Source organism: Puntigrus tetrazona, chromosome 7 (assembly GCF_018831695.1).
Source record: "Puntigrus tetrazona isolate hp1 chromosome 7, ASM1883169v1, whole genome shotgun sequence".
Taxonomy (NCBI): Eukaryota; Metazoa; Chordata; class Actinopteri; order Cypriniformes; family Cyprinidae; genus Puntigrus; species Puntigrus tetrazona.
Genome location: NC_056705.1, coordinates 15,842,435 through 15,867,677, shown reverse-complemented (window position 1 = coordinate 15,867,677; position 25,243 = coordinate 15,842,435). Strand labels below are relative to the sequence as shown.

Sequence of the window (25,243 nt, the reverse complement as noted above, 5' to 3'; positions counted from 1 at the left end):
TGAAATGTCTGTCATCATTAACTCAATTGCATGTCATTTCAAAGCAGTTCCACGTTCTTCTTCAGTAGTAGGTCACACACACACAAAAAAAAGATATTTTAAAGAACTTTGTGTCGTTTCGGACCTGACTGACATTCATTTCACAAACTAAAAAGACCTCACTGCGATATTTAATATTTTGTATTTCATAATATTTATTTAGTGATCATGAGTGTGAGTAAATGACGACAGAAGTTTTTGGGTGAACCATCCATAAAAAAATAAAAATCAGAAAACAGGTGAGTTATTTCACTGTCAGTACCCTGCCCATGTTTTCTGGCACACCCAAATGTCGCCCGGTTTCCCAGAGCTACAGTCTAGAGCGGGCAGCTGCCATACATCCTGTGAGAAACACGGACAACGTTCCATTGGCAGGAATATTTGCCTCTTGTCAATGCTGCTTTACTGGACGGCACACACTCTGTATAGCGGCATATGGCAGGAAAGCATATGGCCATCTTGTTTAACAGAATATTACATATGGTGATAAAATGATAAAGCAAATATGGTGCTTAAAGGCTCCTAACCGACGAAAAAGACATTCCAGAAAATATGAGATAACTCTATAAAAATCCAAAATTTTTCCAAGAGTATCATAAGCCTTATCCAGACCACTACCACCAACACCGCAGACACACACACAGACAGAAAGGGAAAAAGAAAGAAAGAAAGAAAGAAAGAAAAAAAAAAAGAAAGGACATAGTCACACACAAACAGTTTGCCAACACACTCATTCCTTCTACGCTGGCACTTCCAATAGGAAACTGACAGTATTATGTGACACCATGGAATGTTCTGAGGTTCTGGCTGACGAAGTTGAATTAAATCCCACAACAATGCCGTCTTTTGTTTTAATTTTCCCTACATTTGAGTCCGCGGGTTCCTAATAGCACATATAATAACAAAGAGATACAGATCCACATTTCTTTATCTGCACTCACGAAAACTAATACGCCATTGTAGTATTTAAAGAAAAATGTTCTTTACTGATGTACTCTGACTGACACCCCCATGCAAGGAGAAATAAAAGGTTTAGAGCACTGTATGTTTTCAATATAACATGTCAAATTATGGATATACTGCTTTAAAAAAATGAAAAATGAAAATGTGTACACAAATTGTATGACATGGAAAAAAACAGAGAGGCCTCGTATCATGACAGCAGGCAATTCTCCAGTAAACAAAGACCAGCAGTCAGCAAATCAAAAATAAAAATGATTGCATTCAACATCGCACTGATTAGTTATCCGCTTGTCCCTGAGCTTTAACTTAGTGACTTGGAAACATTATAAGAAGGACTATGGCACCTGCCAAGTTTTTATTTGATTTGAGGGATAATTTTCGTTCTGAAGACATTTTGGTTATCTTGGACTATTCCAAAAGTACTTTTATTACCCCATGTACAATGGCTTAAACTGTCCGAGAGGTTTGTGAGCGCTGTCTTTAGATTATGAGTAAATGATGACCGAGGGTTTTCATTTAAAAGTTACCCAAGTGCAGCCAAAACCAAGAAATGTCACTTATATGTCCAATATTAAGGAGAACTAAATATTTTATTTAGAACAAAAGAACAAGGGACACTATGGTCGTATAACAAAAGCTTTACTATGAGTTCAAAAATTAGAAGAATGTGTAATAAACTTAACAGTATATTATGAGAAATAGTATGCATATATGAAAAAATGGAGAAACATTTTTAACCCTTATTACAGAATTAAAAGCTATCATTACTATTAGTATTATCAAATTAATAAATGCATATACAGTTAGAATAATTAACCAGTTTTTTTGTCCAAATGGATCAATTTTATATTGCATTTTATTTTTTCTTTTGTTAAAAACAAAACACACACACACAAAAGTAACGAACAAACAAATGCCTAAACCTCACTGAACATCTCCATGGAATTTTCCACAGTCATCTAAGTGCCTTAGAAATCCAGTACTTGATCGATTACAAAGAAACTCCCTCAGAGAGTCATGGGATGAAGGGAAAATAATTTGATTTCATACATAAATAAATTCTCCTTATGCGCATGGAAATTGCTTTCAGTATCTGTTACGATCTCAGGCACATTATCAATTTAACCTCTAACAAACTGAGTGAATCTGCCATTGCTTAGTCTTTAAATGGAGATTAACGTGAAAATAATCTACTACAGGGCATACTGCCAAAGATGTCATGTAAAAACCTACACAAATACAATTTTATAGTCCTTTTCCTTTGGTTTCATGTTGCTTTGAAGTGAAAAATAGTAAAGAGTTGCAAGAGGGTGGATTAATGATTAAGTTGTCTTTTTTCGAACTTGTCCTAATATGAGGGGATTTGAAGCTTGTTTTGGCTGCACATGAGCTTCAACCACACAGCAGGGCAGAGATGAGAAAAGAAGAGCTTTGAGGAGAAGAAGAAAAAAAAACAGAATCACAGCGCATTAAAAACAAATCTACTGAGGGAGCCAGCAGCTTAGGAGAGCCAAGACGATTAAAGGGTCACAGGTTATCTGACAGGTGGCTCATACCTGATGATGCCTCGAACCTCGTCTCTGAGGGGATATAATACCCGTCCTCTTCTCCAAAAATTGACGTATTTGATAGTAAAGGGCACCGCTGTCTTCAATAACAACAATCGAGAGCGACATTAAGCCGATCTGAGCATCTTGAGCACGTCACTTCAAATCGGTTTACACAAGGCATTTCTTTAAATACTGTAGTTTACTGTCCCTCACCGGATTGAGAGCTACTGTAAAACTGCAAAACATTGTGAGAGAGGGACAAGAAGTCAAGCAGGAAAATGAGGATGATTGCTGTAAACACGAAGGAGATGATGAGATCCGTCTAAGTGTCCTATTGGTACAGTAACAGTTTCAATGAGGGTTCAAACCGAACACCCTGTAATCATGCAGGACAGCGGCAGAAAAAACCAGCACACAACCGCCTACATTCTAATGATGACAATTTAGAAAACCAGACAAATTTCTGCACATTCCGCTTTGCAGCAGAGGAAACTACTAATTCTTACAATTCGGTCTGTTTGTTTATGTCTTTACTGAATTAAACAGGAATCCCGTGCCGTGCTTTGATTCCAAGTAGGCCACAGGGAAAGCCTGACGTCTCGCCCTGACTTTCTCTCTTGGCACCAGACACCAAGGCCTGTGAGGCAGCGAGCAGCGACTCTCTAAAACATCTCCCCGTATCAATAACCATCTCTCTTGCTACCTTGTATCACCGGTGCCCCGAGGCAATTCTTCAAGTCAAAGCCTTGCTTTATCAACCGCTGGATTTAACGAGACAGCTCTTTTTATGCTTATTGGCTTCTCGAGCGGTAATGGATTTTCTCAATGAGTCACTCCTTTCTTTCTACAGGTTTCACACTTTTTCACTGGGCTTCTGGGCTCGTCTCCGGGCCAGATTCTCTACCATTGACTTTGATTTCCTGAGGTAAGTGATCCATCGCTCCAGGCCCAATGAGCATTGCCTGAAATCTGGCCTTACTTTGGCTCCCTGTGCCTGATATTGTACACTCTAATGCAAAGTGAAGTAGCACGTCTAAATAGCCTGTCAATTCCCCCCACCCTCCGCTCTCTCCGGGCTTCCAAAAATCCCCAGCTGGGACTCATTTCTAGCATGCTCGGGAACGTAAACGATACAGCGATATTAAGGAGCATTAAACTACTTGATGACATTTCAGTCGCGTTGATGAAGACTGGCATTCATTCTAGCAGACGGCCGACAGCCGGCAGATGGGCATGAGGTGATTGTCTTTTTTTTTTTTTTTGTGCGACAGGGACAAGGAGAACTTAAAGCAGGAACTTTTCCTGGTTTTCAACGAGTTTGTTTGCGTCTCTGCTGTATTCTCACTTCTTTTAAATTCTATGATAAAAATATGGTCTAATCGTAAGATTTGCACAAATTCACACATGCAGCAACCAATGGAAGGTACATTAATTGTTAATGACAAAGGCAACCTTCACTCTGTGTGGTTTCCTGCCAACATTCTGGATCACTTACCAGGACCTCTTGTCCTGATAGGAAATGCAATTCAAGATGTGTGAAAACAGAGCCCACATTGTAGCTTAAGTGACCCTCTCCGCTGCTCATCCCCGGCGCGTGTGCTACGGGGTGTCTGTTCCATGACAGGAAAGAGTAAACCTGGGCCAAATCATAGGAAATTCATCAAATCTGGTTCTTGGAGCTGCATCTTTCAAGCCCTGTTTCCTTGCCATATGATCTCTATAAACCAAATCACTGTTGGCTCCCTCACAGGCCGGCAGGCGCCTGGGGCAGGAACGTAATGAAAGCCAAATGCAAGTGACAATAGAATAGGAAACCTCCACCTTTTTTCTTTCTCGACTTGGACTGAATTTTTTGTTTGTGTTGAGACATTTCTTTCCAGACATGTCTGAAGGGAAACCTTTGAGGTATCAAGTTTCACGCTGGATTTAAAAAAAAAAAAAAAAAAAAAAAAAAAAAAGACATACAAAATATATGCTGGTTTATTTTTGAAATGTGATTCAATTTGATGCAAGGCACACAATTGAAATTGATAATTTGACAGCTTAAAAACACGTCTTTTTCTGAACCCGGTGCTGGAAAAACATATCTTATTTACAGTATTTGTTCTGTTTAAATGTTGTTAGATTCAGTTAGCATCTAACACAAATTCACTTAGGGAGGCATGACTCCCTTCCTAAGCCTGAAAGAGCAGCTCTTGGGTATCCTATCCTTGGCACACGCATGTCCCTGACGGTCTGTCCTGGTTTCCTGAGATGAAAAAGACAGGAGAATATCCGCCTGTTAAAAGGTTTTAAGTATGATTTGGTGCATCCTGACAGTGGACGCTATTCCAGACTTCTGACATTGGCTGTTTTGGAACAAAAGTACTTATATCCAAATACTGCACAATATACTCCGTAAACACTGAAGAAAAAAAGAATAAATGAAATTTGCAGGGCTCTGCATTGATGGCACGTGTCAGTGACAAAATGACTTCCCATAGTACTCTTGGAAGCATCAATATGTCAATAGAAATGTTGACAGCTACAAACCAATCAATAATAATTTGCATCATTATGCTAGAGTTTTACAGAAAATGCATTTATTAATAGTTAAAACACAAGTTACAATATTATAGCTTTTTCATTACTAGCTTATCTTTTACAAACAGATTTTTTTAATGTAAACATGCACATGTTGGCAAATGTATTTAGAAAAAACACTCTTTACACATTCTCAAATTCTCAAACCATAATACATGTCCAAAGACTTATGCACAATATGCACAACTAAAAAAACAAACAAACAAACAACTAAGTGTAATTGCTTAACTTTTAAAACAAACGAACAACTCTTAAGCTGGAATCAGGAATCATGGCAACAACATGCCACATCAATGGTAACGAATGTCTTCTGAAATCAAAGTCTTCTGGTGAGGTTCACAGACACAGGGATTTTTGAAAGCAGTCTCAGACTCCAGTCATTCAGTTCTAATAGTTCTATCTTTTATGACACAGCACACACGCGAGCCTCCACTGATCAGTAGTAGTGACGGTGAACTTCAAATGGCTGAAATACTGTTCTTTACTCATCTGCATGCAAATGTATGGGTGGAAACTACAACTGAGTAGAGAATACCAGAGAGGATGAACATGTTTGCTCTGCGCATCTACAATGCACATCAGACCAATGTTTCTTTATATCACAGGGGGCAAAAGAAACAAAAAAAACTGCTAATGAAAATTGTATTTTTAAATTACAAATACATGGATATTTAGTTTTTGTTTTATTCTTTTTTTTATATTATTGCTTTTAACATTTTGGACTTCATATTGATTCAGATTTAGCTGAATAACAATGAAACCACGTTTTATCAAGTTTAATTGCCTACAGGTTATGCAGAAATCTGAGAGTAATGCTTTAATATAAACCCTATAATACTTCAGCAATCATACGTTTCTGATTAATGAATCGGCAAAGCTCCACAAATGTTTTCACCACTATGAAGATCAAGATAAATTTATTTGGCAAATTGAAGCAATTCCCTAGCCAACATCTTGTAATTGTTTCCTTATTTGACCAGGCAGCTTAAAGCCACAATAAAAAAAAAAAGCTATCATAAAACCATAAGGATGTTTTCAGGCAAATGCAACGTTAATGCATTAGCACAATAAGACGGCTGCCGTTCACCAGATTAAACTATACAAAAACAGTTTATGCTGTTTTTAATATATTGCTGTGCATGAAAGTACTATGCAACAACAACAACAACAACAACAGTAATATACACAAGTTAAATAACAATAGAAAACTGTATTAACATTGTTACATAGTCTGCAAAAAGAAATAATGAGTGCTTTGAATGTCAAATGCTCATTAGCGGTCAAACCTGAAACCCTCATCTCTTTTGATGCTCTCTAGAGATGAAACTGAGAACACTGAATGCTTTATTCTTTTAACCTTATTAGTGTAATTGATTTCTATGCCATTTTTTCTGGCATTACTGGAAATTGTACCAGAAAAAAAAAAAGACAACAAGAAAAATATGGATCAGTGACTAAATGAAGAGAATGAAATATAATGCTGTAGTTTGATATAGCAGTCTGTAAAGGTTAAGTCATGATAGCGGGCACACTTACGGGTGGGAAAGCCAATCACAATAAACTCTGTGATGATAAGTAGTCCGACAGAACACTAATAGGACTGCAACCGCATTTCATGACGTCTTCTCCAGAACGAGTCTTGCAGAGGGAGGCTCTGGAAAAATCACATTGCCATTTAGTAAACTACTAAAGTTTTAAAAACCAAAAGCTTAATAAAAAACAGACCAAAGACCGGCACGTCCCCGTAGAGAGAGAGAGAAAGAACGGTAGAGCTTCAAGCTTACACATTTCTGATACTTCAGAAATTAAGCTCCATTTTCGCAAATATATAAAAGCCACAAATCATCAGATATTTGAAATGTGTTAGCGATACTTTCCTAAACAAATAAAAACATTTAGTATTTTTAGTGCTGTGATTTCGGATGAAGCATCAAATGGTTTTTGCAGTTGCACAGAGGCCACCATTCAGCAAGAAAGCCACAATGATGACAGCAATTTCTCAAAATACATGGGCAGTCAATAATGTAACAAATTTATTTCTAATGTACTATAAGAGTTGTGTTCCACATGTTCATGTTTGATGAGTTTCAATAGCAGGTTTTTTTAAGCCTTTTTTTTCCTTTTAGAGTATCTAGCAATTACAGGAAAATTAAAGTTGAAATGATTTTATCTAATGATCCTGAACCTCTGAAAACAAATTACTGAAATTTATATTCAGGCTACGCTAACTTATAATTAATAAGAAAACGAGAATCCCTATTAATTGAAGAACACAATCTTTTCTCCTTGGATATTAATGTGTCTGTCCCTCTATAGAGATGCAAATGTATGGATGATATTCATGACATATATCACAAAAGCTGAGTTACGTGTAATGGAGAAGACTGAGTATTTTTCCCATAATTTGAGGTCTTAAAGAACAACGTCATTCAGTCTGCAAAGCCTGTTTTCCTTCGGCGCTCCACCAATTTACCTATAGAATGATAATGAATGAATTTACATTGGAAAATGTGGTGAAAAATGGAAGATGAAATCAATCAAGGACATTGCCACTTAAATAAAGTAGTACATGTGTAACTAAACAAAAACAAGAAAACCGTAAACAAACCGTAATAATGTAAGAACATTATTAGATGCAATAAAAAGACCTTTCCCTGTTCATGGTCGCGTTATCTGTGGAAGTCGAAAATATTTTCCAGCTATAAGGAGTTCTGAGCGAGCCATTATCGACAGAGCTGTCTTTGTGGACTGACATGTTTTCACTACATAAGTGATTTACAGCTGGGAGGTGATGCTGTCTTCACAATTATGTTTATGAGATTCAGAGATGCCAGATCCTCGCTGAGCTCTCGTGCCATTGTGGTGATTCTAATCACCAAAAGCTTCTGGAATTTCCTGTAATAAGATACTGATAATGCACCTCCTCCTGGTTGAAACAAAGGTATTTAATAATCCTGGTGTACTTAAAGGAGCCCGTTCAAAGCATTTGCATAGCCAAATACAGGGTATTAATGACTGGATACACGCCAGCGAAGCCGTCACAAGGCTGAGCATCCTCCTTTGAAGCCTCATCGCTCAGAAAGCTTTTTACAAAATGTTTGAAGTGTCTGCCTGTGTAATAATGATTTATAATTCTCTTGAACTGATGCAAAATTTGCTGGTAAAAATAATTTTTAAAATAAAATAAATTGTGCCCGGAGGGTCAGGCTGGGTTTCAAAAGGAGATCACCCAGGAGCGGCAAATGATTTAATAAGCCACCAGTATCAGAATGGCTGGATGGAGGGGAGCAGGATGAGGCATTTCAAAGCGTGTCTAATTAAAATCAGTTTATTAGCGTGTCAATCTTTGCAAATGCAATGCCACAACCAAATATGAATGCTGGGAGGGGGAAAAAAAAACCGCATGGACGGAATGGACACTGCAGTTCACATTAAGTACGTGATATCATCCGAAAATATATTGTTCTTTTCTGTTGCACTACTTTGAATTAACAAGATAAAACTAAAGTGTTAATTTAAGAAGGACAGAAAAATAAGGAATTAACCACCACAACCCCATCCCTCTCCCTTTCTCTTATTCCTCAGGGAAACAGTAGATAAATATTTAAATTCACTTTCATCAGTGTGACTGCATAGTGATTATCGAAATTTGAAAGCATGTTTGGTTTAATTTTGGTGCGGGATGCGGGTTGAATTTCTAGGGAGGTAACAACAGTAATTCTGTCAGCTTCACGTTTTTATAATCATACTTACATTTATGATTATGGAGGAGGGGTGAAACATGAAAAAGGAAAATGACACTGGAACGGCATAAGATGCCAGTAGCCTGTAAGTGCTGTTACAAAAAGGGCCAGTAAATTGTCAATTTATAAGAGCCCTCTTTTCAATGGCTCGCCACTTACGCTAGGATAGAGCAATAGTGCACTCTGAAAAATAGTTCAGCACCTGGCAACAATGCATTGAGTCCAGTGGGCTGCACCGCTCCAATTCAGCTACTACTTTTCTTATCATCATCTTCGCGTAAAACAGATCACCATATTCACAGAGGCACAAAACATAATGGTGACCTTGGAGCCGATGAAGCGGTTGCCACCTTAAAGAAAAACGATACAGAAGAAAAAAAAAGCTGTGTTCCTGTTCTCAAAAGGCTGTTTTTAATTAAAATAAATAAATAACTAAATCATTAAAATTATGCATATTCCCATTATCCACTTCCTGCGCAATGCCTTAACCAAAAGAGCTGGAATTGAGAGAACATATGGTTTTGTGATGAAGAGATTCATTTGTGTTGAATCTCCAACACCAAACTACTGAAAGGGTAAACAGGAACAAAAAAGACAACAATCTGTTGTTTGTACAACGGTGTGACATGATGATCATAATAACACATGTATTTGTTTCTTTTCACCGTAATCTCATATTAAATGCTCCAGAGGGCCCCAGAGCACCCTCCCCCAGATCACACTCATGTTTACATTCAAATGTCGCTCTGGCATTTACATAAATATATTTCTAACCCGGCAGGGAGGTGGTAACAAAGCGCCGGCATCTTGGAGGGCTGTAATCCCAAGAAATGCACCATACCCTCTTTCTTCAGCTTTCTACTTTCATGTTAAATTCATGGTTCTGGAATGTGCTTTAGCCAACACACTAGATCCTCTGTGGCTGATGTCCCTTGTGTTACGGTCTCAAAAAAATGCTTATGATTTCACAGTTGGGTTGGGGGAGGCCTCTTTAAAAAAACTAAATACAAATCATCTTCCTCCCAAGCACACAGAGGGACCTAAAGTAAGCAAGGGTCAACAAAACCATGTCTTTGTTTATCCTTGTGCAAGTATCACAGTCCCAAAAGCAAACAGTCTGTTTAATTCAAGTGATTATCAAAGACAAATAAGATCAAGTGGGCCCATCTAAGGAATACATTATGGCACAGAAGGATTAAAAAGGAATACAGGAAACAAGATAATGCGTGTTGCAGATGCTAAGTACTATAGAGATGTTTACTGGTTTAAAAACACAGGTTGACAACTTAGAGTTTAAAAATGAGGGTGATCTGATGGCTCAGAGCCAATGTGAGAGAGTTTCAAGAAAACTGTTATTTTCACCTGCTCACTTGGGTCAGTCCTCATCAACTATTATATTTATAGATCTCTCGTGGTTTTCTCACTCACTAATTTCATTTTGAAAACCACAATCTGTGATCATTTTAAAATTTCTGAAAGCATGTTTTTGAACGCATGTTTATATATCATATATATTTTAAAGAAACATTCTTTTGCGTACCCTTTTTTTTAATATATCTGTTATATTTAACAATACATTTAAACTTTACAAAGAGAAAATCTAAATCTGAAGTAACTTCAAAAATGCATTCATTTCCATCACAACTGCATAAATGATTTAATTAAAAAAATGCATTGAAATAATTTAAAACATTCTTATTGTTGAGCTCTTATTTCCTGGGACTGGCACACGTAAACATTCATTGCTATAATGTATATTATCGTTACTTACATATTTGTATATACATTTCTATTTTATATATTAAAATTAAATAAATACATAAAATTATATATATATTCAATTGCAGGGCTAGAGTAGACAAGCAGAAAAATCCGTACTGTTAAGCCTTGCCATTTATATGACAGCTTATATGACCAGTAAGTCTGGATTTTTGAGCATTCAGTATAATCATGTCGTATACGCGCAGTCAGTGCTATGATCCCTGAACACAAAACAACACATCAGAGAACAAGACAGACAGAACCGGCAGCTATAGAAATGCTAACAGAGCGCTCGCAGTCAGTGTGTCGAGATAACAGCAGATCACTTCCTACAGGACGAGATTTTCAAAACGAGCCATTTACTAAAAGAAACAGATATCTTAGATGTAATAAATGATAATTCATCATCCTCCATTGGAAATGTACTGGGGTTGTGAAAAATGCATGAATTACTAATTAATGAGGCATTCTGAACAGATTTACATATTCATAAAGGTGGGGTTGAGTAATTGACATATGCATGAGAGAGCTGAGTGATGGTTTTGAGATAATAACACATGCCTTCATAGGAACCTTTATTTTTCTAAATTCTTCAAAAAGCAGAGGGAGTGAAGATGCTTTTAAATTTCCATTACGTATTCATTCTTCCCAAAAGAAATGCAGTCAAATGCTTTCAGAGATAAATACACTGAGGGAATGCAATGATGTGAAACAGTATGTAAAATTACATTTTGTGAAATATTGCCCTATACAGATTCTTCAAAAGTTCATTTAGCAAACGGATGTGCCCAACAACCATGGTTAGAAATTCTAAACATGTGACTGAATCTTAAAATGAACACACAAATATGCTTTCAAAGACGAGTGAAGGGGGGAAAAAAGAGAGAAAAATAAAGCATAACAAATACATTTATGGTAAGCGCTAACTCGCATACACGCAGTCAATCAATCATCAGCAAGCTCGACAAAGTGTGCTGGGTGCCCGTCTAATCCAGCGGAGAAAAATGTAAACTGAAATTCAGATGTCAACAAAGCTCTACTAGCTCTAATCCTGTGGCACTTTCCCAAAGTAACACCCATTTCCAGACGTCCCACCTAACAATTCTAATGCATACTTCTGCCATCCCAAAGATGGCATTGAGTGTTAAGACCTCTCAGATAGCTGATGAAAGGATCTGATTTATGGCATCCCGTCGTGCCATGAGGTCAGCTTTTTGGAGACTTGCTGCAGATGGGGTGGGTCCAAGAGCGTTTGGATGGGCCGAGCGTGTATGTCACTCGGAAAACGTCTCTGCCATTGTTAGGGGTGCTGGAACAAAAGCCTTGTGAAAGCTGACCCAAATATGGTGCATTAGAAGAACACAAAAACATTCAGATGGTTCCTAGGCTTTCTTTACAAGTATGCACCGCCGAATGACAAGTTCAACAAAAACATGTTGAGTTTTTCACCCGGGCCTATTGTGTTCCCACATTAACTCCAAGCTGAGCTCTTTGAGCTCGTCCAGAGTTGTGTCTGGACTCCATGGCTCTGCGATGGCTCTGTCAGCGGGCTTGGCCTCCGCTGCACTCCACACCGTCTCCTTCAGTGTTCTTTTCATTCTCACTCCCTTTCCCCCCCCTCTCAGCAACTTGGCTTCCATGCATGCTGAAGCGAGCGATTGATGGGGCAAGAGAGAAGTTAAACAATTAAAGATGGCCCTCTGCGCCAACTGTTTTGTGCATTAGGCGTCAAGCTGAGAGGAAGCCTTTGTGCTCGCAGTTATTGTTTGGACGGAAAACCAAAGATCTCATTCTCAAAGCAGAGGAACTCTCTGTTGCCAGTGTGAATAATATATCAAGGTGCCTGGGCATAACAATCATTTGATTCCCACTGGGACTGGATGGATGTAATTATTCCTGGACCAGCGTAACTGGAAATGAGGTTCGAGCAACATCTGGTCAAGCGCGGCCAATGGGAGACCAAAAACTAATTGCTAGTATAATGGCAGGTCTCTGTACTTAGCAAAGCGAATAACAGCTGTCCTTATCAATCAGATGCAGATGATCGCTATCGCGAGGGGGGCTTGACGGCAGAGGTGAAGTATCACAAATTAGGCACGGCTTTAGAAACGCCGAAGTTTGACTTTAACCTTGCAGGACTTTTTGGAAGGCACTTCCGAGTATGGGAGAAGAGTTTTGGCAGAGGAACAGAAAGCCTGGTGGGTCCGCACATCTCGGGATGCTGGTACTCCACACTAATCCATTTTAAACCATCTGTGAAATTAGCAAGATTCCTTAAGTCCTTCACCTCCAAGGATTAAAAATGGCCCTGGGTCTGAGCCATCGCATGTACGCATATGTATGCATGTCTGCTATCAGCCCAAACTTCTGAGGCTGTAATCACACTTTACCCTCTACATGACAGACGCTTTTGAAAAGGTAACTACTTTGAAGACAATTTCAGCCGAGTCTCTCTCCTGGCGTCTTTTCAGATGCTCTTTGAAATCTGTAGAATCTGCACTTTGTGTTATATTACATAAATATGAGCCTTCTTTGTGTGACTTACTCCCCCTGCAATTCAGCACACTCCAAAGTTGAATAGCAACACGACGCGCAGCCCGGCATGCTGCAAAGTATGTCAAAAACAAACCGAACCACTCTAAATATATTTAAAAAAAAAAAAAAAAAAGGAAGGCATTTCAGGGCTCGAACATCTGCTGAATGGCAGTCTGGGCCGCGAGAGGTAAACAAAAGCCATACATAGACAAAAGTTACCTGCAATGTCTCCTTGAACTGTACACATAAACAGCTCGAAAGTGCAACTCTTCAGCCCTGCTGAGTTTGGGCCAAAAGCTGTACAATGAAGTCATGAGTCAAGTCTAATGAGAAAATCAGATAAATAGCAGCTGGGCTCGGGAAACAGCCCTCCCTGACTGATTCACTGGACTCAGTGGCAATAGCATGGAGCTCAGGAGGAGCCGCCACATCCAGAACAGTAAAATATTGTTCCAGACGACTCCCTCCAATGTTTAGTCATCAGGGCCATGAAATAACAGGGCTGTCGCCTCCGCACAGCAATACAGTATTAATTATTATTTGCAGCCCAAACACCTACATGTTTGTACTAACACTCTGACAGTTCATCCAAACAGGCCATTTAGAGGCTGCGACATCATTCTCCGTACTTACTAACACCCCCACCTAGCCTTCCCCCGTACGTCCCAACACAGGCTCGCGCCGAGAACTGCTCCGTATCAGAGGGATTAAACCCCAGTTCCACGGAAACGACAATGATCGCGTCTTATTCCAAATTAGAACGTCAGCAGCCGCCACATCTGCATGTGCCCAGAGAAGCACAAGGGCAAATGCGCGATGCCAAGTCTGCCGTCGGGGGCCAGAGATTTGTAATGCAAGCTTTGTGAATTACAATAAGATTTATTGTGCAGCAATATATGTCTAATTTTCCATCTACCGCGGGGCGCTTCAGCAGCAGAGAGCTGACACAGGCGTCTATTATACACACCACAGTTAAAATGTGGTTATTTTACGCATGCTCTCGGGGGAAGCAGCTTACTGTGCACTCTAGCATTGGACAAAAAAATGATTGATGAAGATAACAAAAGGAACACATAAATGGTTTTCCAAAAATGTTTTGAAGTAAGTTCTATTCCAGATCTGTCTTTTTTTCCCTAACATGGCAAACAGAACTTAGGGAAATGATGAAAAGCTTCCCCTTTTTTTATTTCTTCATGCCAAAGCAGGTACTCAACAGATAGTAACTGATAATCTACAGTACTTTTTAATGCCAAATATCACATGAGGGGGACATTAACTATTAAAAGCATTACAACACATCCAGAAATGCAATCAAAATCACTGCTTCTATTCAGAAGCATTTGTTTTATGAACAACTGCATTTCGCTCTAAAATTCATCAGTAAATTTTCATCACAAAGACCTATGTCAAAGAGGTGAAGCTAGCTGGGAGCAAAAAGAGAGATCCCAGTGGCTGGAATCCAAAAGGTGAAAAAACCCCTGCGGTTTAGAGGGCTTGGTTTGCTCCAGGACTTCCACCCTATTCCTGGAAGATAATGCAGTCATTCAGCAGGAGCACATATACATTAAACATGCCCTCTACACATTTGCTTGATGCGTTTAGGAAGACACATCAAGGCATACATAGATACTAAACTCACACTTATCTATCCTTACTCTTAAACAATGAATGAGCCTTGGAAGGAAAACAAATCCCATTTACTTTTGTTAACCATTCAGTTCTGTGCTAAGTAATTAGGAGATATGTGGGTATTTTGTACTGCATTTTATTCATAAATAAATAAATAACGGCCTGACCTATTTCTCAAAGAAATTAAGGTTGTACTTATATTTACGTATGAATTTCAGTTTAATGCTGAAAATTATTTTCATTTCATTGTTGGTAACTAATAAATTGGTCAACAGTAAAATCCTACATAAATGTTTTCCCTTTCTGGTTTTATAACAAACAATGTGTATCAAACCCATTTGAAACATAATACAGTTTTAGGTGAACATAAGCTTGCAGTCAACATGTCCAGTTGTTTGTTGTCAAGGAAATATTTGTATAGTCTGACAATTTGGAGAAGAATGTCTGTGTGCAGCACCATATTCCTTACATTTCATGCCAGAGAAAAGGAAAAGGAAACGAGCATGTGCTTTCAGCTTCAAAATTAAAATACCCACAGAAGAAAGCGTGTGTGTTCTTTCCAATTTCTAGATAAAAAAAAAATCTGCTAAATTTCACCCTTATCCTTAACTGGAGGACTTCAGCATAAACTTTCAAAATATTCTCTAAAAATCACAATGTTATGTTATTTCCTTCAGTTAAAACTTATTTTAATCAAAATAAAATAATTCTTTGTAGTGTACATCACATTGCATGTTTAAGGTGTTGAATGCTGTTCGCTTACGCTTTTGAAAATAAACATTTTTGACCCTCTAACCATTTTACAGTCTAATAAATGAACGAAGCAAACAAAATCAAAGCTGATGTTATGTCCGTTTTATTAATTCCTTAATAAAATACTGTAGAAGGTCAAGTGCATTGCACTGTGGGATAGAGAAATCCATGCGGTAAGTGCTGCTGTAGACTGTGTGCGTTTTTGTTTGATTCCAGAACCTAGCCAGACCTTGATCGACGAAACATAAGGACTTTAATGCCTCAGTTTCTATTAAACTGTGCATTTATAAATGACTGGTACGCCTTTCAGCTTGAGAGACCAAAAAACAAACAAAACTAAACAAAAACCCAGAGACTAAATTTATTAGTCAGTGGACTAGGACAGAAGTGGACTGCGACAGAAATGGACAACACCCCGGTTAGTGCACTAACTAGGCCTACTGAACTAGGAAACTGACCGAAACACTAGTATTTTTGCATACAGCATATCTGAATACAGTACTCTGCACTGCAATTTATACAGCAGCAAGTGTATGCCTTTACAAACATAGGCAGTCAGATATTCATAACGTCCTTGATATTATAGTAGGCTACACTGACTAGCTAACTGAACGCAACTATGCCAAAAATACGTTTTAATAACATTCCAGATAAAAATATGACAATAATTCCATTAAAAAAAATAACTGCCTCTCAAACTGAACTCTAAAAAAAAAAAAAGCGTACGATGTATCCCCTTCATATAGTTTAAATACGAGCAGACCATTTCTAGCTTTAACGTACGACTCTTTCAGTAGTTCGTTAAGCGATGCTATATGCTTCTGTAGAGGCCGCTATTCATCGTGATTCAACTCTTTAATGACCAAATCACCAAAAGTTTCCGTAACTGGACAATACGAGACGATTACTATACAAAGTCTCGCAGTCATCTTAATTATATTCAGAACGTGTCTGTTTGCCCTTTTCGCGTTATATGAACGTACCCACCTGAACGCTCAGCTTTTCACAAGTCCACGTGCCGCCGAAACGTCGTTGGCATGGCGCCCAAGCACGTGATAACGAACTGATCACGTGGCCAAAGGAAAAAAGCGCCAGATTAAAAAAAAAAAACGTATCATTTTAATTCTAAATAGGCTTTTTTAGCCAGCAATTTCAGCAGTGTACAGTAAACATGTGTGATTACATCTGAAGGAATGTAAACACACTTCTGTGTTCACTTTATACCCTTGAACCTAGAGCTCACTGTTTCAGAAGTGGACAAGAACGGAATTTAGAAATGTATGTATGTCCAAAGACCTATACGATAAGATAAAATATAGACTGATATTTCTTTTAATTTACTAAACGTTTTATCTCACAATACTGCACAGCTGTAACTGTTCCTCTTTGAGGTGCAATGTTGATAGATGAATTAGTATACCATTAATTCTGGAAATTGGATGAACAATGATCATTATTAGCTTTGTTGTCCATCAAACCCGCTAGCGGAATGTATGCAAAAAAAAAAAAAAAGAAAAAAAAAGGCATCTTTTATCAAGGCTGCCACATAATATGTAAATTGTCCGCATGTGTGAAGTTTACTTCTTTGCTTACTGATACACAAAAGTATGTAAATGTTTGAATTCTCTTAAGTCGCATTTCTACTTCAGCTATTGCATTTATTATGGCAGTTCATATTACGCTTAAGGCACATTAAGTACATTCATTTACTACTCATTTTAGCACAACAAACTACCAATGTCAAATTAATTCCAAATAATTAATTCATTTAAAAACCTCTTATTAAATGATGTTTCAAATACACCAACAACCAAACACTATTTAAAAAAAAACAACAACAACAACACGCAACAAATAAAACAAAATGTCTCTTTAATTTGTAAGTGTCAACAGCAGTACAAAAGATGGAGTGATGGTGAGACGATTTTGTCATATGTGTGTGTACTCTATCTTTTATGGAAAAAGAGGAACTCTTGAGGTAAATAAGCAAGCAGACAGGAACACCCTCATCTGCTGTCGTACATCAGTGAATTGAGAATATACTGTAAAAATGGTGTTACATTACAATATGCCAAATGCTGCTTGTGGGGAGAACAACCTAGATATTTGTACAATTCACTAAGGTGTCTAAATACACCGAAATGTGTCACTCATCTGGTTTATTTTATTTCATATAATAATACTACCATTACAGAGAAGACTGGTCTCTGGACATACAACTGTAGCATTAATTAGTTTACCTCACGTCAATACTGCACATGGAAACCAATGACTTGCTGGTTTACATACTAAAGCCAAGCAAAAAATATTTTTAGTACCTTTTTTCCTTTTTTTTTTTTAAACAATAATATCCTTAGCAAATAGCTGTCTTTTGTACTGTATAAAGAAGAATGTGAACACAAATGTGATGGCAACCTTTTTAAGTTCAATTAAAAACTTTACACTGGACTGTACAAGATATTATGATAAACTATTTACATTTTTAGACTTAAAACTTTTTTTTTTCTCCAAAAGCAGCAACAGATACTATTCTATATCTCTAACGCCCAAACAATAATACCTGCCATGGGTCTATGTACCTGCTGAGAAACCGGTCTCTACATACACGCACTCTCACACACACACGCACACACACACACGAAAACACAAAGACAAAATGAAAGAAAAGTGTTATCAGGCTGCTAGCGGGATTCGAAACGAGAGTGTGCCTAGCGACAGAGGAGCCACACACAGTGTTGCTTGAGAGACTACAGAAATCTAAAAGCAAAGTACCATTGACAACAGCATACGTTGTCCCTGACAGCAACATTTTACTCTTCTGAACAGCAGCTAGCATGTCAGTCCAGCATGTCAGTGAATTGTGCTGATTAAATTAACAAAAACTATCCCACAATATACATCACAAAAGTCCATACAAAAAAAAAAAAGCATTACAGTAAGATAAGTAGAAACACCCAAGCTTTGTCCTCAGTTATTGTACCTACTTTGCATTAATATGGCAGTGATAGTTATAAAAGAAATGTCATTTTGACTTGCTGTCGACTGGTTGGGAAATGGTCTATTAAACACTATGTAGCAACACAGAGAAGAATACTGTATGAAAACCTCAAATGCACAGAGTGGGTCTGCATTGTGCAGCATAAAAAAAACAACAACAACAAACTCATAAATATTTGCACATCCCCAATGGATTAAATGCTCAGCGAGAAACTCGCATGTTTTCAGATGAAGCTGTACTGTATGACACGCCACAACTGATGCCCCACAATTACATTTTCTCTCATTCAAATTTGGCACAAAACCAATTACTATAGAACTTCAGCAAGTACCTCAACATTTAGAAAACAATTTGTAAAATAAAAATTTAAAAAAAAAATTACGTACATGGATTTCAAGATTTGTCCTTTGCTACAGAGTGCACCAACAACATAGCAAATGGCTGGTTAACTCAGCATGGAGTGCGAGGTTCATCACTTAAACACATGGAAGTGAGATGCCCGGGGTTTCTCAGCTGTGTCTCCAATACTACTCAATCAACAGGGATGTGAATTCAGCAACTACATGAGGTACAGTGAATTGTCAGTTTGTGATTTCATTCTTTTTTTCCTAAGTACAATGACCAAAAACATACACACACACAAAAAAAAGAAGAGGAAAAAAAAAAAAAGTAAAATACATAATTTATACTTCAGCAAGTATCCATGAACAAAAATAGAATTCTATTTTCCTATGTTATATTTACAATGAAAAGGAAAAAAAAAAAAAAAACCTGTAATGAGATGGAGATTTTTTTTTTTTTGTAAAAAAAGAAACTTTGTTTTGAGCTCCAATCCATTTTGAAATTTCACTGTTTTTATTCTTGTTCTCTGATTGTCCTTTAATTTTGTTCTACTGACACTTTTAGAGCCAATGATGGCTAATAAATACAATAAAATGTCTATATGCACTAGAGAGCTTCAAATACAATATACAACACAAACATACATGACCATTAAAATGTGCTACTGAAGTCCGGTGTGTCTCAGTTGGCCAGTCACTATGCGAGCCTCTCCGTCGAGTTTACTGCTCTTTCTCCCCTAGGCAGCACTGGAGCTTAAACAAAGTGTTCATTCATCACGTGTCTTTGCATAAATAAACAAAATATGTCAAGAGAAAAATGACTCAAATCTGGCAACTGTGAGGCGCGCTCACATGAGTCCAAACAGGTGACTTGTTCATGTAGGTTTTTTCTTTTTTTTTTTTTCTCGCACAACGGCTTCACATTAGTCAGAATTGATAAAAATACCATTTATATCCAGTGCTTGTAACACTTTTGAATCATTGTCTCCATGTGAGATTGAAATAGTCTCTTTTTTTCTTTTCGTTTCTTTTCTTTTTTTTTTCTTTTTTTTTTTTTTTTTTTTTTTTTTAAATCTATACAAGCGCAATCAAGTTTCAGTCCCAACAACAGTCCTTTTGTCTGCTACCAGCCTACAGAACTGGCTTGGCATGGTCAAGGAAATATGTACAAATCACGTACAAATCAACCAAATCCACCAGCAAACAGATATAACAGCTTTAAACAATAAACGTTGGCTTGTAAGCAGGAAAAAAAAAAAAAAAAAAAAAAAAAAACTGAACGTGGATGTCAAGGGACACCCAGCCAAGTACTGTACCTTATGTAAAAATCACAACAAACCTAAACGAAACCAACAAAACAAAAGGTACGAATACGAGCTTCTAAAGAAGTGCTGAAAACTTCTACGAATTAAGTAAATGCTTTTCAAAGAGGGGCACTGAGGAGAAAAGTCAATGCTTTAACTGCTGGGAGAAGTAAGCGCTAAATAGCCATCGGTACCTTTTAGACCTTTGGAGGTAATGCAGTGACCAGCAGCCTCGCTGTGACATTTCCTGTCTATTCTAATCTCTGGGTTACTGATGAAACAGGCAGGTTCAAGGGCAAAGGCAAAATAGCGGGACTCATGCATTAATAATGCCGTATTTCAGATGATACCGACTCGTCAGTCATTTTAATAATCCCCCACAGCTTGATCTACTTGTTCCATCTGCTCGCTAGCACCTCGTGGCTGCTTCTGGCCGCGGCCTTTCGCGAGCGCTTTGATGGAGAGAGGGCACAATAAACCACATGGGCCTCGTCTCCATTGTTCGCTACCTTTCTCCTGGGCGCGGGCCGATGCCGGGAGCCAGATGGCAGCCCCTTGAGGCAGGGTGTACGCTGGGCAGAGGTCAGGCGAGTGGAGGTGAATGGCACTCGCACCCTGTAGGAGCCTTTGGTAGGGCCAAATCCTAAAACAAGAGGCCCTGACCGCTGGCTGCTTCTTGGCTGTCCTTCCGCACGCAAACAACCTGAGATCTGTTCTGCTGCCGGAACGAGCGGATAATTTAGTTGAGGACTGCCTATTTGAATTGTCTCTTCAAGTGCTCAAAAACTGATTTCAATTGCCGAAGAAAGGCAGATTTGTCTCTGTATTTGGTTCTGAAAATACTTTTAAACATAAATATAATCAAAGTATCTCGAATCAAAGTATCCTTTAACAATTGGGAAAATAAGTGCCATTATTCGTTTAGTTAACTTTTTTTTGCTAATCCTCTGCATAACTGGCCAAAACGTCCTGATAAACTGAAAGTACTCTTAAGACTTAATGATGAACACACTGCAGAAACCCAAAGGGCATACGCTCTGCTTTAAGACTATTTCCCTCAGTTAAGATTACAATGTCTACAAGATTTAAGCGTAAATAAAAGACTTTAAACTTACTGCCCTGGAAAACGGGGCTAAAGACTTTAGCAGAATGTGCGTGTACATATTGTACAACAGCAATTTGTGATTGTAATACACCAAAGCTGCCTTTCGCTGCCTGTCCAATTCTGCAGATTGGATGCCATTTGGCCCCTTGGCATTCTGGCCTGATTACAATCACTGTGATTAAGAACCGAGCGGGTAAGACTGAACTAGACGAGGACGGTGGTTGGGTGATCACTGCATTCAACCTCCTGGAGAACTACGACTTTCTTAGTTCCTGAGCATTTGCACGTGGTTGTCAATGGAGAGGAAAAATAAAAGGAGGACAGGAGGGGGATAAAAGTGGGCTTTGTAGATAAGATTGCAAGGATTGTCTAAGACTCATGCAGTCTCTTCCTTAAGACTTTCAAATTTAAGATTTAAGAGCAGGAAGCTTATGATATGTTTGGCACATCTGGACTTGTAGTAGTAGTAGTAATAATAATAATAATAATAATAATAATAACAAGAACAACAATAATAATGGGGAGTTTTAGGCTTTCCCTCTATGGTTCAAATGTAAGGACTTCTTCAGTTTTATCGTATTATGAAGTGTCAAATGAAGTGTCGTATTTTTCATTTTAAATAGTTCTGATTAAAAACATTCACAAGCTGTTGGCTGGTACAGCATACCTGAGTGAGATATAGAACCCCATCGAAAACAGTAATGTACGCTTCAAAAGAAAAAAAAAAACAATACATGTGTAAATCCATATGAATTTAAGTAAGACTGTGAGTTATGCATTCATATGAAATGTTTCAATCGTCAAGTCCTATTATTCAAAAATGTCGTAGGAAATACCCTAAATTGTCCATGATCAAAACACAAGAAAAAAAAAGTCCTCATAAAATAACAAAAAAAAAAAGCCAAAATAAAACACAATCAAATTGTTTCACACTCGGAGAAACACTTAAGACCAATAGCTGTTAAATCTGTAGGAGCCACATCTGCATGCTGGCTCACAAAACGTATTTCATCAGAAACAAGTTTTTTGTTTTCTTTTTTTTTTTTTTTGTTCTCTTTTTCATCTTCTTCAGTCTTCCCTCTAATAAAAGGATATTCTTCGCTGGCTGTTTTCGCCTCAGTTGGCACTGACCGGCTCCTGTGTGTCATTCTCACTGCTGTAGTCCGATTTGGGCTCGTCCTCAAAGTCCTCGTACATGTCCATCTCGTCCTCTCCGTTCACGGGGTCGTTAGACACCAAGGTGCCCGGTTCCATCTTCATGTTGAAGGTGCTCTGGATGACGGGGATGGTGGGCTCGGGGCTGGCCGAGGCACTGGAGCAGTCTGACGTCATGTGAGGGGAGGGCGTAGTGGTTGCCATTGTTATGGCACCGGGGTAAACAACACCTGCGCTGGTGGTGATGGGGATCTGCGTCTGTGGCTGCTGCCTGATACAGAGGTGAAGAAACAGACAGATTTACACTCATGAAGTGCCAGGGTGCTCTTTTTGCTTTTCGCAAAGCTCAGAGAAGCTTAAGAGCTTTTAAGAGACGAATGACAAGTTTAATGTTTTTCAAGGAAAACAATTACGGTCTTGGGGAATTAGAGGATGGAAAGAATGTACAGAAGCACAAAACCCCCCCCCCAAAAATACACTGGTTAAAAGCATAAAGCTTCTGCAGTTTTAAACGCTGGCTTGAATGGGACGTGCCCAGCCAGTAGCGCTGTAAAAATGCTTCCCAATCAGCAACAACGATTTAGGAACGATTGTGAAAATGACACTCGTTTCTTTTTGGGTGACAAAGCCAATTGGTTGGTAGAGACACAGTCTCCTGATCTTTAACAGGCTGATTGATACTCCAGCGCTCGTATTTCTTGCTGTTGAAGTGGAAACACCTGGAGCAGGCATTTTCTTCACTCACCACACGCAGTAAATTATAGAGTTGAGCTCCAAACATCTGCCCTGCAGCCCTCTCTACATTCATACTCAACTCTAATATCCTAAAATAATGGCTACGTGAGTCCCGCTGCCCTCTGTTACCGTCTAAATGTGATAAACCACTACTTTCAGGCAGCTGAAAGAAAATACTATTTTGTCAATGAGATTCAACCCAGGGCCATATAGTGCATTTCCCCTCCTCCGAGAAAAAATAAATTTACCACAGCATATAATCACAAAGGGAACGTGCAGGCAACAAAAGGCTGTGCTCGCTTGGCTTTGAAGCGTATATTAAAATTAAGTGCGAGGGCCATATAACGTGACAAATGAGCTAAGTGGTTGAATTACTCCAATCAACCTGATTAAAAGGTCACTGGCTTTACACTAGGAGTTGGCACACGGTATGGAGTCATTACCTGCCTATTGTGAGAGCCCTAAGCTGGCTTTATGAACAGCATATAGGGGTTTAACAGAGGGCAGGGCATCTTGGACGGCCGCCTGCTATTGTTCGTGCCGTTTTTTCCAACGTGCACCTACCCCACAGTGAAGAACTGCCTCATCTCCTGCCTCCTCGACCTCATCATCTGCTTGTACTCGCCTATGCGCAGCTTCTTGCCGTCGATGATGCAGGTGCGCTTGGGCCGGGGCTTGTACTTGTAGTTGGGATACTTCTCCAGGTGGATCTTGCTGAGCCGTGCCTGCTCCTCATAATATGGTTGTTTCTCTTGGTTCGTCATGGACTTCCAGCGAGATCCTGTTAAACACAGTAGAGAAGTTAGAAGTGAGAAATAATCATTGTGCATTTTTATTTATCTATTATTTATTTAAGGGAAAGATGACTTTATAGCTACATTTTATTTCAAACTAAAGACTTTATATATACTATATATGCTATATAAAGACTATATTTATATATTTAATTTAATAACATATATATATATATATATTTGCAATTTTAATTAATTATGAAATGATTGATTAATTTAAGATATTGTAATACAATTAATCAAATTAATAATGATATTTAAGTGTATTTGTACACATCCTGAGGCAAGCACTGCTTTTGTGAATGGAGGGTAACTGCATCACTGTTACCGTTTCTGCATTAGTGAAAACAACAGGCCAGTAAATATCTCTAGCCTTCAGAAACGTCCAGGCTGACGGCTCTTTTAGTTGCTGTGATCTATTGACTCTCTGGACTGGGGGACAAGACCCATTTAGCCCTGTCATTTTTCATGACAAACACTGCCCACGTGACAGCCACTAAATCCATCTAATTGAGCTGCTCCTGCGGGCATGAAGCCATCAAGTTTAACCATGCTCGTCTGTTTGAGATGCATTGAATTGTGTGGAATTACTTGCAAAAGAAGATTAGGCAGGTGTGGTAATAGCCTGAACATCTTATTCACAGCATACATTTTGCTTAATGCTGAGATGCTTGTCTATCGATTGCTAAGAGGGGAGAAACTGCCTTGGTGATATTCATTTGCATATTTTGTGCAATTTAAGGTCCGGTGTACTATATGCTGAAATGTGTAGTCAATCAACATAACACTCAGCCTTTCTTAATGGTCCAATTCAGCTACATTTTAGCCTTGTAATTCTTGGTTTTAGTCCAAAACAGTGGGCTGCTTCAGTTTGGTAAAAACAGACCCTCCCTTTACCTCAACAGAGGTTCAGTTCATTTCAAAAATTCTGAATTAAAACAGATTTAATACATGTACATCAGAAAATGTCATGTGACTTTGCTTTTGAGTCTCAACACATTTTATATTGCTATTTTTGCCAATTTCCCAGAAGCAATGAAGTTTATTTTTAAATGCAAGGGATAGTAATGCTACTTATTTTGCAACTGATTTCACAATATTCCACTTTTTTGGGAGCTAATAATTATTTCAGAACTTGGATAAAACTTTGCTAATGACAACATTTCCTTGAGTAGTTACTCTGAAGGAAAGTCATTTCAATAAGTAGAATGACTGTTTAAACGGCTGTGTTAAAAAAAAAGACTATTGGGTTAAC

The 25,243-nt window shown here is 38.4% G+C and overlaps 1 protein-coding gene and 1 long non-coding RNA gene across 15 annotated transcripts in view; both read right to left on the bottom strand.

Annotated features, from left to right (window-relative positions):
- LOC122348265 overlaps nucleotides 1-16,601 on the bottom strand; it is a 65,688-nt gene extending 49,087 nt beyond the window's left edge. For both annotated transcript variants that reach the window (XR_006251294.1, XR_006251293.1), the window contains exons 1-2: nucleotides 16,544-16,601; nucleotides 6,672-6,789 (exon numbers count right to left, since the gene is read on the bottom strand). This is a non-coding gene — a long non-coding RNA (uncharacterized LOC122348265). The remainder of the gene's footprint in view (nucleotides 1-6,671; nucleotides 6,790-16,543) is intronic.
- Nucleotides 16,602-17,411: 810 nt separating this feature from the next.
- Nucleotides 17,412-25,243, bottom strand: part of sox6 (SRY-box transcription factor 6) — a 143,508-nt gene continuing 135,676 nt past the window's right edge. For 12 of the 13 annotated variants that reach the window (XM_043244134.1, XM_043244138.1, XM_043244142.1 and 9 more), the window contains 2 exons: nucleotides 23,759-23,975; nucleotides 17,412-22,730 (listed from right to left, as the gene is read on the bottom strand). In XM_043244134.1, the coding sequence (XP_043100069.1) occupies nucleotides 22,421-22,730; nucleotides 23,759-23,975 (527 nt within the window). In that variant the 3' untranslated portion in view covers nucleotides 17,412-22,420. The remainder of the gene's footprint in view (nucleotides 22,731-23,758; nucleotides 23,976-25,243) is intronic. The other variant, XM_043244144.1, reaches the window with a different exon arrangement.